Raw genomic sequence first — 14,039 nt, forward strand, 5'->3', positions numbered from 1 at the left:
AAAAGTATATTAAAATTTCCCGCCATTATTTAAAACGACGCCATATTGAAGGCTCTGATCTACTGTAATTGCAATCTCCTGACATTCTACATTGTATTATTGCAAAACAATGTAAAATTCATATAAAAAATGTTTTTAATTCTAATAAAATCATAGTAATAGCTACAGGAAGGAATACAGAAATTAATTTTACACGGAGTGTAAAGTTAGCGTCATGAAGTCATAATGCACATGGAAGGCGAAAAAGTGTTCATTGAAGATAAATTATAATTTTCTCATTATCCAAAGAAACAATTTTGTTTATGGTGTTGCAAAGAATCTCAATAAGAATAATAATAATGTCCTTAAATAAGAATACATATAATACTTGATAATTAATAAAATTACATGAATAACCCCATTACCGAAATATCGTTTAATTCTCTATCTACCGTAAAATAAAAAATATTCTCAAAACTGTTCACTGTATTATGCGCAATATAAATTATGTTGACACAATTGAACTATATTTAAATAACTTTTACAATTTTACAATTTACATGAAATGTATTCCATATTGTGTACATATTACATAGATGGATAACTTAATTATAATCACAGTTATTTAACAGAATTATTCATAAATACTCGTAAATTTATAAATAACCTCGTAAGAAACTTCACAACAAGATATTGTTCTATAAAATAACTATAAAATAAAAAATATCTCAAAAGCTTTTTCACATTAGTAGAAAATTATACGGAATGACCTAAAATTCTCCAGGCACTCTGTGCTAGTATGTATGTTCTATAAATAGGAACAAGAGAAAAACGTTGTGTAAACATAGGTCAATAAATGCTTCCATAAAAAATGTTATAAAAAGAATACGAAAAAAATAACTGATTTCCCCTTGGTATAGTGTAACATTAGAATGAATCATTGATATTTATCTACACTATTTATATCGGTTAGATTTATCGCGGAAGATGATCTACATAGTTTTCATTAGCGCTAGTAACTATCATTTTGTTGTACAATTTCCTACCGACATGCCGCGACTATTTTCGGACTAGGAGTACACAAACATTTCCGTTATCTATCGTCTTTGTTCTGGAAACTGTGAAACTGTTGTACAACAATAACAACGGAGATTTCCTAACAGGAAAATACAACATCGTGTATACAGGACGCCTACACCTTTTGATCTCCGAAAATATTAGTGATTTAACGTTTTCGAATGGTTTGGAAATCGAAATTTTTACATGGGAAGGGTTAAAATAACTAATCGATTAATTGTGCTGGAAGCTATGATTCTTAAATCTAATGATTCTTCCTAACGATTTTTATTATTTGATAAAAACGGTGGAGTAAATTCTTGTGGAGTGTGGAGTTAAGAGATTTCTGAATTTGAAGATTTAGAAATTTAGGGAAAATTTCAATTCCCAAATATAATATAACAATTTAGAAACTTGGAAATTTGAAGACTTTGACAAAGATAAAATATATAATTATAATTTGTAATTTAGAAAAGGGATTTGGGGATCTGGAAATATTCAAATCTGAAAATTTAGAAATATGCATTTTATAATTTATTTGTATGAAGCTTTGTAGATTTGAAGATTTAAAAATATAGAAATTTGAGAATCTGAGAATTTGAGAGCTTGAGATTTTGAAAATCTGAGAATTTGAGAGCTTGAAAATTTGAGAATTTGAGAATTTGAGAATTTGAGAATTTGAGAATCTGAGAATTTGAGAATCTGAGAATTTGAGAATCTGAGAATTTGAGAATTTGAGAATTTGAGAATCTGAGAAATTTGTAAATTTGAGAATTTGAGAATTTGAGAGCTTGAAAATTTGAGAGCTTGAAAATTTGAGAATTTGAGAATTTGAGAATTTGAAAATCTGAGAATCTGAGACATTTGAAAATTTGAGAATTTGGAAATTTGTGAGTTTGGAAATTTGAAAATTTGGAAATTTGAGAATTTGGAAATTTGAGAATTTGGAAATTTGAGAATTTGGAAATTTGAGAATTTGGAAATTTGAGAATTTGGAAATTTGAGAATTTGGAAATTTGAGAATTTGGAAATTTGAGAATTTGAGAAATTAAGAAATTGAAAAATTGAGAATTTAAGTATTTGATAATTTGTATCCTTGAAGCTTTGGAAACTTGAAAGTGTAGAAATTTAGAAATGTTTAGACATGAAAATTCGAATATTTGAAAATTCAAAAGTGTACAAATCTGAGAGTATGGGCATTCATAGATGTTCAATAACCTTGCAATTTTATAATTATTAATTTCACATTGAAATGTGATAATTTGGAAATTTAGAGATTACAAAGTTTTGTGATTTCACAATATGGAAGCTTGAAAATTTAGACGCCTGAAAATTCGTCAATTTAAGAATAGATAATTTTGAATTTAGACATTCTATTCGGAAACTGAAAATATCTGTTTGTTAATTTGAAAATATATAAATTAAAAAATTTGATAGAATCATAAAATACAATTATTTTCTAGTTTGACGAAAATTACCATTACCTAACCTAACCATACATTTTTATAAAAACTTCTTAATAATTTTTGTAATTAAATAAGCAATCTAAGATGCCTCATTTTAATGCATAAATTTAGTGTTAATAAAATTGAAGATACAAATGATCAAAAGTTCCCCAATTTTTTCAAACACTGATTTTTTAACGTAACATTGTAATGTAACACTATCATAAACATAGTCAAGTTATTATTATTTAAAAAGAGATATATGTTTTACCCAAATTTCACCATTATACTTTAAATTGATTTTCCAGTTATTTTTATATACAAAATTTCAATTATTAGTTATTAACTATCGTAATTTAATTTTTTCATTTAGCTAAAACGCAACTATTTTCCTCTAGGACAAAAACAAAAACCACTTTTTGTATTTTCTTTTACTATTATAACATTAAAAGTTATAATTCCGAATTTTTAAAAGATATCAATGAATGAAGATGCGAATTAATCTTCAGCTTTGAAAAGGGTGCAATAAAATGTAAATAACTAGATTTCTTACTTGATACAAAAAATGTACCTCTGTTATAACGTTATTACTGTGACTAAAATTATAATTCTATAATTATTTAACGATTATTTATTAACATCAGAAATGGAATGCCTATAAAAGTTCCAGCTGGAGATCTTTAAAAACATAACAGTATTATATATTCTACTGCTTCAAATATAATAATTACTATAGAACATAACAATCCTCTAGTGTTTTTATCAATGTACATCAAAACCCATTATTAACATCAAAAGTGGAATGCTTATAAAAGTTTCAACTGGAGTTCAAAGACATTACAGTATTATAAATACTACTGCTTGAAACATGGTTATTATAAAACATAATAATTCTCTCCTCTCGTGTTTTTATGCATATCAAAACCCATTATTAGTAAACGAAAATAAATAAAAGTATATCGTACAATCGTAAGATCCTTCGTTGGATGAGGACGCAGATGAAGTTCTACCAAAAGGCGTTCCTATATCACTAGCCTCATTAGTACATGGTGAAACAGGGGTACTATTCGATTCAGCAGTGTCAACATCCAAATTTCTATGATACTTCGCCGAAGTTGACAATGAGCCTGTCATAGTTGTATCCATCCCTTCCACGATATCATTAGTACAAGCTCTTTCCCACTTGAATGCAGCTTTCACCCTGGTCCACTTCGAAACCTTCGGTGCGCTTCCAGCGATTTCATCCACCGATGTCTGTTTTTCGACATCGAATTTACTCCTGGCTTGCCTGGAGGTCGATCGCGTGTATCGTCTCTGAAACAGAGGATCCCTGCAATTTGACAGCATGGCGTCCAACAGCGATTCCGCGAAGCCCGTGTCTTCGTCGCAAATGTCATTAATTGTGTCCTTATCGCGTGCAAAGACGTTTTCCAATCTGCGATCCGCATTGCGAAGCACCTTCATCTTCTCCAGGTTTCGGACCCGCTTGAAAAACTTCGAACTGCGACTTCTGAGCTCCAGAATCTGTTCCGTGAAAGCGTAAAGGCGGTCCAGATGTTCGAACGCGTCATCCATGCAAAGATTCGAGATGGCCATAGTGGAGGTCGCGGAATTCCTCGAGGGACATTCCGAAGTTTGACTTTCGTGAGGTGGCATACCAAAGTCCGTCAGATACGCGATTATATCGTCGTCCTCTTCGAGGCTGCGAGGCTGCGTTGCTTCGGCCTGGTTTCGCGTATTCTGCACGCACCAAGGGCTCACCCATGGATCTGGCGGAGGCGCAGGTAACTGGCTCTCCTCCACTTTGTCTTTCAGTTTGGGTGCCACCCTTTGTTCGCGATTGCGACTCGAGCACGATCGATCGAACTTTCTCTCGATCCTCTGATGATCATCGACATTGTCAGCCATTTAGTCGCAAACTGGTTTCACATGTACGTTTAACACCTCCCGTCTCGTTAATCGTAATATTTTAAGTATGTCGTATTAATCTAAATTTAGAAGAACTCACCACGGAAATCACGGACGTAGTTGCAATTACCACCGCGTTAACATTCCACCATTAGACACAAGACTTTTTTAACTCGAGAGACTGTCACATGACAGCTTCTTTCCATTGAAAAACAGCAAAGTGTATTTGTATCGAAGAAATAAGATAGCACTGACTAATGCCCTGTACCGTTGAGTTCCGTTCAATTCACTTTGTAGTCATTCACTTTGCACCAATTTACGCGTACGATCGGTTAGAATTTTTTATTTACGATTACGTATATTTGGACGGAGTATCGATAGATCTTACATGGAGTACTTCGAAGGCCCTCGCTGGGAATGCATTTTTTACGTTTGGCGGCGTCAAGAGAGTCGCGGAAGAAACGGTCTGAAATCGCAGCACCGTCGTCGCGTGATTATTTTCGGTAGCAAGCATTCGGCATTCGTATTTACAACGAACACAAGGGCGTTATTCGTGAGATGAGGCGTTCCACCACGCTCGAAGAGCATGCGCGAGCGTACTCACGACGACCGAGTGGAAGAGGATGATCTTCCTGTTCTCGTCGAAAATAGACGGACGAGAAGACTTTAGGCTACCCTCTTAAATGGCCGATACGTCTGCCGAATGCTAAATGTTGATACCGTTATCTTTCACCAACGAATTTTGATCAAAAATAACTATTTTTCAAAGTTTTAGCGCTGAATGCGCTCAGCTATACATCGAATCAAAACTTTGTTTCAGTTAACTAATTGTGTTTTAGACTGTATATGTTATATGTATACAAGCATTAATTTTTAGGAATATTTATCAGATTATTTTGAGATCAGTATAAGATGATCTAATTCTAGATTTTTAGATTATCTTATTTTTAAACCTTCATGTTCCAAAGTCCTAAATCTTCAAATTCCAAAAATTTTAAGTAACGAAATCTTCAAATTCGAAATTTTCAAATCTTCAAGTTCTTAAATTCTCAAGTTTCCAAATCTTCAAGTTTACAAATTCTCAAATTCCCAAAACTACAAGAACTCAAATGTTCAACTACTAAATTTATAAATATTTTTTAGAATTCCAAAATTTTTCTTATAACAGTTATGATGTCTGATTTTTATCATTACTATCGAAACTGTTACTTGTTTAATTGAAGTAAATATTGTAGAGTCTCTCTCAAAGAAACTCCCTAGGTTTATTATTTGACTCAAACCTTTATTGTTTGACACACTTGTACATATACACATATATCACGGTAATAATAAAAAAATTTATAGTCATTATTTGCAATAAATAAATAAGTATTCCTCTACAATATATTTTTCTTTTTGCAACACACAATATTTGTATACACAATATATTTTTGTATATATAAATTACTTTAAAATAACAATCTATCCATTCCATTTCAGCCACGTTAACATTTTATCGCAGTCTTTGCACATTGATATTTTGCATTTTATGAATTTTTTATCAAGTATTTTTCAGAAGCCCCATAGCGTTCAGTGTCAATGTAAATTCGCCCCAGTGAACAATGAAATTGTTTCGATTTAAGAGTACCAACTTTTTACTTCTAATTTTGCTTCCTTTACGTTGATTCAAATAGTTGTGACTAAAATAACTGTAGTCTATGTGAGTCTGGTATGACTTTTCATTGATGAAGTTTACTCACTGACGCATGATGTTAACACTTGAACTACTGTGCAAATCACAAGAATTCTTCTTACTCGTTACAATTCTGCCATGGTTTTCTTAAGTTTGACGTCATTTCGTTCTTTCATTTTACTTTTTTTTAGGCTAGTGCCGATGTTTATTGTAATAGATCCAGAAAGCTGTTCAATATTTTTGGACAAAAGAATAATATTTAATGAGGAAAATAAAATAAACATATGGAAAAAATAAATGTTAAGAGAAAGAAGACTAGAGAAGTAAATATTAAAATATTTAAATACGATTGAATTCTTTTCCGTCATTTTTTACTTTTTTTATTTTCAACCCTGGTTGTGGCAGAAAAAATAAAATTTCTTGAATAGAGAGTAAAACAGTGATGGGCACAACCAGTGTTCGATAACGAGTTCGCGGGCATCAGTGTTTCAGAATTTAGAAATTTGGGAAAGGGAAGTTGCGAAATGTGAGCAATGTGCAAATTTTGAAAATTGGGAACTTCTGATGTCAAAGACTTGTAAATTTGAAAATTTGAGAAACTGAGAAGAGTAGAATTTTAGAATTTGGGAATATAGGAATTAGAGAATTTGGGGTTTTAGAAATTTGAGAATTTGGGAATTTCGGAATTAGGGACTCTGGGAAATTGGTATTTTGGGAAATTGGGATTTCGGGAAATTGGGATCTTAAGAAATTGGGATCTTAGGAAATTGGAATCTTGGGAAATTGGGATCTTGGGAAATTGGGATCTTGGGAAATTGGGATCTTGGGAAATTGCGATCTTGGGAAATTGGGATCTTGGGAAATTGGGATCTTGGGAAATTGGGATCTTGGGAAATTGGGATCTTGGGAAATTGGGATCTTGGGAAATTGGGATCTTGGGAAATTGGGATCTTGGGAAATTGGGATCTTGGGAAATTTTAATCTTGGGAAATTGGGAATTTGGAAAATTGAGATCTTGGGAAATTGGGAAATTAGGAAATTAAGAAATTGGGAAATTGGGGTTTTGGGAAATTGAGAATTTGAGAATTTGGGAACTTGGGAACATGGAAATTTGGGAATTTGGGATCTTGGGAAATTAGGAACTTGGGAACATGGAAATTTGGGAACTTGGGAATTTGGGATCTTGGGAAATTGGGATCTTGGGAAGTTGGAATCTTGGGAAATTGGTAACTTGGGAAATTAGGATTTTGAGAAATTGGGAAATTGGGAATTTGAGAATTTATGAATGTAGGGATTTGGGAATTTAGGAATTTTAGAAATTTGAGATTTAAAAAATTAGATTTAAATTAAATTTAATATTTAAAAAACTACAAATTTTATTAATTTAGAGTTTGAAAATTTGGAAATTACAAAATTAGAAAATTTAATTAATAATAAAAATTGAAGACTTAGAAAATTGAAACATTTGCAAGCGTTATTTGAAAAGTTAGAGCTGTAAGAAATTTGAAATTGTTTGAATTTGGTGTATGCAAATTTGGGAATTTTAAATTTAAAATATTCTGGTCATTTATACGTTTGAAAAAATAGAAATTTGTATCTCTCAAAAACTTGGGAATTTGAACATTTGAAAGTTTGGTATAGGCTACATGGAACAAAAAATAGTAATTTTATTTACAAATTTGGCGCTCATTTACAAATTCTTATATTACGAACTATTGGACGGAAAAATATTATATTAAAAATAAAAAATAAGATTGTTTTATTATTATAAAACATACATGTTTTTAAATACGAAATTAAAACTGAATGCAGAATCTTAAGACGTTACAGTAATTCGGAGCGTTCCAAACTTTTCATCCAACGTCTGAGTTACTTCCGGTCGCTGGCGGCAAATAACACACTCAGTTAACCAGCCATTTACATATTGTGATCAACAAAAATACTTATAAATTTAAATTATGTCATGCAATCTTTTCATTCCATAAAAACAATAAAATTAACTCTTTGCACTTAAAAGTATTTTTTCTGTTCGAAAAAAACAATTCTGAAACTTTTTAGAGAAGTATGAAAAATTTGATGAATTCTTTCGAAGTTATTATTTTTTTATTTATATTTAATTATATTACTGCTGTTATTGAACCTTAAAATTTAATCATTAAATTGAAACAAATACAGTCCAGTACATGTCTTAAATAAAATGTAGAATAGAATTGAGAGTTTAAATAAAAAAGTTGGTATCCGTTTCAATAGATTTATACTAGGATATCAGCGCAGAGATACTTATTATTTGCCAAAGTCATTTAAGATTATGACAGGGTCATCATAGAGTCTAAATAGAATTAATTTTTGGAACTTTACACAATTTCTCAACAGTAAATAATTGTAACATCACAAAAACATAAAAGTAATGAATAAACAAACATTGGCATTCTTAAATATATATTTTCATTTCCATTTTCCCCTTTTTCCTCTTTTTAAGGACGCTGTATAGGGCCGGAGGTTTCACACCCCTTGCACCTCTACTGTGGTCGGCCCTGGATTATGGAAGAAAACGTAAACAAGCTATTCCTGCATCGGTAACCGGGTTAGATCAGGCATTCGTGATCCAACAACGGCCACACCTGTAATCGTTAAATTAATTCAAATGAATCGATGAAATTAGAGCTAAGGGACTTCATTTACTCACTTAACAACATCCCCGACACGAAAAAGATACTGTGAAAACAGTGTACATGTAAAAATAGTTTTGTTAAACAACCGATCAAGTATGGAAGTACTCTTGAAAGTCCAATAATTGTACCTCTAAAAATAAACATAATTTGAGAAAAAATGTAACTTTACAAAGTGATGGTGGGAAAAAGAAATGTGTTAACGTTGTAAGAAAAATGACGAACCTTATACCTGTAAAATAATTTTCCAGTATTAATATCGTAATTGATGTATCACAAATGGCATACGTTGCTAATATAATCATTGAAAGGGCTACTCGTGTTACACTCTGTATTGTAAACACTAAAGCAAGACATGCTGCAGCTCCTATTAATCCCGAAAACACTGAAAGTATGGTAAAATCAATATATTACGATTTTATCAATTTAAATACTTAACAACACAATATTATAATACTTACAATAAAGTGAAGTGGGATAAGTGCAGACTGGTTTTTGTAAAGTTGGTATTTAAACATAAGTATTTTCAGTCTGCTATGTAAATTCTTAACACTGCCGATATCGAACGCTTTACACAATTACTACTATTTAATTAATATTAACTAGGACCTTAATTTTCCTTGTACATTTTGATTTTGATAGGAAATTGTTTAAAATGTCAGCTACTCTGCACTTTCCCCGAAAATGGAGTAAGAGTGTAACTTGAAGTTAAATACTTTGAAACTTTATTTCATGTGCAATGGGGCAAGAGCACAATTATTAACAAATCTGTTATAAAATGCTTTTTACTGCATTATGCAAGTACTCTACACTGCAAACAAGTACTTTTAGCTGAAATATAAAACGGGATATAATGAAACAAAACAAGGAAACAAACATACTAAATGAAATTTAGAAATTTCGCTCATATTGTAATAAAAATAGCCTGTTACGCTCTTGCCCCGTTTACGATCTTACCCCACTTCACCTTACCAATTTAAATTTAAATAAGCATATGTAAATCTACCATAATTTGTAAATTTAGAAAATAACAGATAGCAGCTTATTGTATGTACATTTTTAAACAAAATGATTTTTTTATTCGTATATAAATAAAATTCTACATACAAATAAATTACAAATATATATAAATAAATTACAACCTACTTCTACAAGTAAATTAACAAATTAAAACAACGTTCAATTATTCCAGATAAATATTTCGCAATTCAATGTTTAATTAAGTAAATATTCTTAAACGATATTGTTTTTACCTAGAAATATTTTTCTGCCAATAATATCGATTCCAATAATCAGTAAAATTTCTGCTAATACGTAGCTCAAGGACAAGAACAAAATAAGTTGAAAGCGATCATTATTTATGTCTTGACAATTATGGAAAAATCCCATTGCCATATCTTGTATGTCGGTAGTACAAGCAAAATGGTTTTTGCTTGATTCGCTGAGATTTTCAAGTTGCTCGAGTAATTGAGTATTCCACAGTGCAAACCAAATAATTCTGATTATTACAAATAACTTAATATATGATTTATTACTTATAACTTAATATAACTTAATATATGATTTATTTTAAAAGAAATAATAAATATAATTTTAATTTCTGTGAAAGTTCACATTTTTTTATAATAAAATGTTTCGTTATTTTTTAAACAGTAATATAGTTTTAATATTTTTTTAAGAAATGATTCATACCCGGAAAATTGTAGACAACTTATAAAAATTGCTAATATGGTAATATATGTGAATGGTGTTTCAAATGTTGTTCGAGCGCGTTTGCGTGACTTTGTACAAAATTTTTGTATTGTTCTGAACATGTTTCTACCGTTTTCGACCTCCTCGTTTGGACGCACGCAGTTATCAAAATTGCTCAACTAAAATATCAAAATCTTGTGACACACAATAGTTTCATAAGATCATCTAAAAAAGTTCGTGTTATATTTACATTTTGTAACCGATCATATAAAATTTCTAAAATTCGTTTTATAATTTGGCAGCGTAAAAAATCTCTCTTGTTGAAAATTATTGATTAAAATATACTACAAAATCATTTTTTAATAAGACACTGTGTGACTATAACGAGCTTTAATTAATCATTAAACAAAACACATATTACGGCAATATCCTCGTTGCTTTTACTGTTGAAAACAGCACGAACTTTTCTATTAACAAAAATAACACAATGTTTCATTTCATTTTTCTTATTGAAATTTATCATAAATGACATCAGTACTTGGAAACATTCTACATGAAAAAATTAATTTTTTATGAAGTATTTCAAATCTTTTTCTGAAGTATTTCATTTTTTAATTCAAAATGAGTCACGAACTATTAATTTTTAATATTCTAATAATCTTTTTCTGTAAAATATTTGACTAAACTCATATACAGAAATATGCAATTTCATTTAAAAAAAGAGAATAAATTTTGAATTTATTTCTTTCTTGAATTTATTTCTTTTGAATTTATGCTTTCTTTTTTATTTCTTAAAACACATTAATTGAAATGTATTATGTCTTTATAATAATTATCTTTATATCTTTGTATTAATAGCAATACTATTTCAACATTACTCTAGCAATATATTTTAATATCTATATGAATTATTCAAGCCTCCTTTTTAACAAGGTTTTTACACATTAAGCACTAGAATTTAAATGCAATGTAAATAAAATGAAACATTTTAAATAGAATGAAAAAGACTATTAATATAAAATTGTCATACTGGATAAGTATTAGCATGTCTTGAATTATTAATTGCATACATCTGTTGGAGTATTGCGAGTGCTTCTTCCTGCCGCTGGCGATAAAGCATGTATCTGGGACTTGCTGGTAATAAACTAACTGCACATGCCATGATCAAATTTGGAACACTTCCTATTCCCGCAAGGACCCGCCAAGAATTTAGTCGAAATTTTTTCTTTTGCAATTGTATGATTGAAGGCATAATGAACCACGATAGTCCTATGCACAATTATTATGAGTCATAAAAATAAATTCATCCTCTTAATCAGTTAAGTGTGTTTGACGATTAAATCCGTCATGGAGATGTGGCAGAATTTTGTGTCATGACGACAGTATCCGTCATGCATAAAATTTGTTTACAATTTGATATTTAAATTGTAATTTTGGCGAAAACTAAACTATATTCGTAAATTGTAATATGTTCAAAATGTTTAGAGGTCAACACGAAATGAAATAAATAAATAAAAAGTGTAAATGATTTGAGATGGATTCATAAATTCTTGAGAGCTAACTCGTCATCGCTTGATTATCGCGACACACACTAGTGCGTGCTTTGCAAAAAGATCGCCACAGTTAACTGGTTAATTTAAATTGTGATTAAACATTCGTTTAATCACAAGAAACATTCGTTTATAAAAATTCACGCAATTATTATAAATTAGTTGAAATTGTTTCAAACTTATATTGGATTTCTGTTTATAACGTTTACCCAAAGCCGATATGTAACCGAGGACTCCAAATATGTCCAGAACAGCTAAGCTGGAACCTCGTTGTTTCATAGGCAAAAGTTCAATTAAAAAGACTTTTAAAACCACATTGTTACCGGCTAATCTAAATGTATTCACATTTTGGTTAAGGTAATTGTCTTCATAATACTAACTATTAGAAAATAACTAATAGTTTGCATATCTTGTGCATGGCTTTATAAGTAAAACTTACCCCATTCCCAACACGAACAGCGACAAGTTTATTAAAATAGTAGTTTGCGCAAAAGACAAGGTAGTCATAGAACAGAATACAGTAAGCATGGTTATATGAATTGATCTTTTTCGTCCATACTCATCAATTATTGATCCGAACAAAAACGCTCCTATAGCCATACCTATGTAACAAATTTTATTTCGACGAAGTAATATTTCTATAATGTGCATCTTGAATCATTGTTAGAAACATAAAGCAAATTTTTTAAACAAAAGTCAGTATCAGTTATATACAAATCTCACTTTCATGTACTATTTTATTTAAAGTATGCTAAATTAATGAATTTGAAATACAGTGATAGAAAATTTTAATAAATTATTAGGGTATTAAAGAATAAAGAATGTTATGTGCATGTGCAGGATGTTTAAGTTCATGCTAGCCAACATTTCTCATAAATTTTATATGGTTGAAAAAAATAAAAAAGCAGGAAGTGTTTTATATTTGCAATACTTCTTGCAGAAAGGTGATCTCCAATTTTTTAAATAGAATTGTATGTTTTATACAGATCAATTCTTTAAAACATTTTGTATAAAAATGTATTAAAGTACAATGAAAAAAAATCAACATGTAATTGTGAATTTGTTTAACATTATACTCTTATACTTTTTTATGCAAAATGTTCTAAAGAATCAGTTTGAGTGAAGAAAAATTAACAGTTCCATTTAGAATGTTAAATCATTTTTCCGAAAAATATTACAATAAAAATTTCAAATGCGCTATCACATTGACTATAAAACAGTACAAAGTCTTCTAAACTTTAATCATTTATGAAATAAATGTTAGCTAGTGTTATATGAATATCCTATACATATTTAATAGCATTAAATATCTTGGCATTGAAATAAGACAACGTATATACATTTTGTATCTACCAAACGTTAATGTAATATATGCAGCGGTTGCTTGATTAGTAGTTAAGTTTAAATCGCACGTCAAAAGTGGAACTGCGATTAGAATAATCGGAAGTACACAAGCGTCTGCGAATTTACACATACCACATAATCCAATGACAAAATAATGGTACAGCCCCCATCCTGCAATTAAGTTATTTATTAATATACTTCAATTTTTGAGAGCTTGTTAAATTCATTGTATTCAATACTATACTTATATATTTCCATAAATATGTACTTAAATAAAACAAAATACTTATTAATTTGATGATAATTAGGTATCTGTCTACGTTTAAATATTAATTCCCTAATTTCAATGAACATTTAAATAATTTTAGAAGTATCTTAACCTGTTTTAGCTATAATAGTTTCACAATCATTAGTCATCATGTATTACAAAATGTAATAAATATTAATTCAATGCATTGAAAGATTCATTGAAATGTACATACACCATACAATTGCAAACTTTACAAAATTATTCGTTTTTAAATATAGATACTTAATCATATGAACTTCCCCTATTTTCGAAATTAAATCGAGACTGAAAACCTTAAAGGCATGTCTATCGAAAAACACAAAATAGTCGACAACAATTTTTATGAAACATATACATAGACACCTACATAACCATAAAATACTAAACAGAGACATCAAAATATGATATATTCAAATAAGCAATATAAGTATACAG

The 14,039-nt window shown here is 29.9% G+C and overlaps 2 protein-coding genes and 1 long non-coding RNA gene across 5 annotated transcripts in view; 1 reads left to right on the top strand and 2 right to left on the bottom strand.

The window, feature by feature from the left end:
* LOC100878328 (uncharacterized) overlaps nucleotides 1–4,966 on the bottom strand; it is a 20,543-nt gene extending 15,577 nt beyond the window's left edge. For 2 of the 3 annotated variants that reach the window (XM_012280791.2, XM_076539109.1), the window contains exon 1: nucleotides 3,446–4,966. In XM_012280791.2, the coding sequence (XP_012136181.2) occupies nucleotides 3,446–4,388 (943 nt within the window). In that variant the 5' untranslated portion in view covers nucleotides 4,389–4,966. The remainder of the gene's footprint in view (nucleotides 1–3,445) is intronic. The other variant, XM_076539110.1, reaches the window with a different exon arrangement.
* On the top strand, nucleotides 4,123–9,843 carry LOC143265672 (uncharacterized). The gene is made up of 2 exons (XR_013040357.1): nucleotides 4,123–4,264; nucleotides 8,540–9,843. It is a non-coding gene; the product is annotated as an uncharacterized LOC143265672 (long non-coding RNA).
* LOC105661939 (uncharacterized) lies at nucleotides 8,326–13,905 on the bottom strand. The gene is made up of 10 exons (XM_012280786.2): nucleotides 13,696–13,905; nucleotides 13,448–13,486; nucleotides 12,411–12,573; nucleotides 12,181–12,302; nucleotides 11,452–11,690; nucleotides 10,422–10,600; nucleotides 9,983–10,227; nucleotides 8,955–9,114; nucleotides 8,747–8,862; nucleotides 8,326–8,681 (listed from the first exon to the last, which is right to left on the bottom strand). The coding sequence occupies exons 1-10, from the start codon at nucleotides 13,733–13,735 to the stop codon at nucleotides 8,623–8,625; spliced, it is 1,362 nt and encodes a 453-aa protein (XP_012136176.2). The 5' UTR covers nucleotides 13,736–13,905; the 3' UTR covers nucleotides 8,326–8,622.
* Between the last annotated feature and the right edge of the window lie 134 nt (nucleotides 13,906–14,039).

Source organism: Megachile rotundata, chromosome 13 (assembly GCF_050947335.1).
Source record: "Megachile rotundata isolate GNS110a chromosome 13, iyMegRotu1, whole genome shotgun sequence".
NCBI lineage: Eukaryota > Metazoa > Arthropoda > Insecta > Hymenoptera > Megachilidae > Megachile > Megachile rotundata.

Coding starts and splice junctions, on each gene's coding strand:
- LOC105661939 (XM_012280786.2), bottom strand. CDS start 13,735: ATGATGACTAATGATTGTGAAACTATTATAGCTAAAACAG. Junction 10,228..10,421: donor AGTTGTCTACAATTTTCCGG/GTATGAATCATT, acceptor TGTAATAATCAG/AATTATTTGGTTTGCACTGT. Junction 9,115..9,982: donor TGGCAGAAAAATATTTCTAG/GTAAAAACAATA, acceptor CCATACTTTCAG/TGTTTTCGGGATTAATAGGA.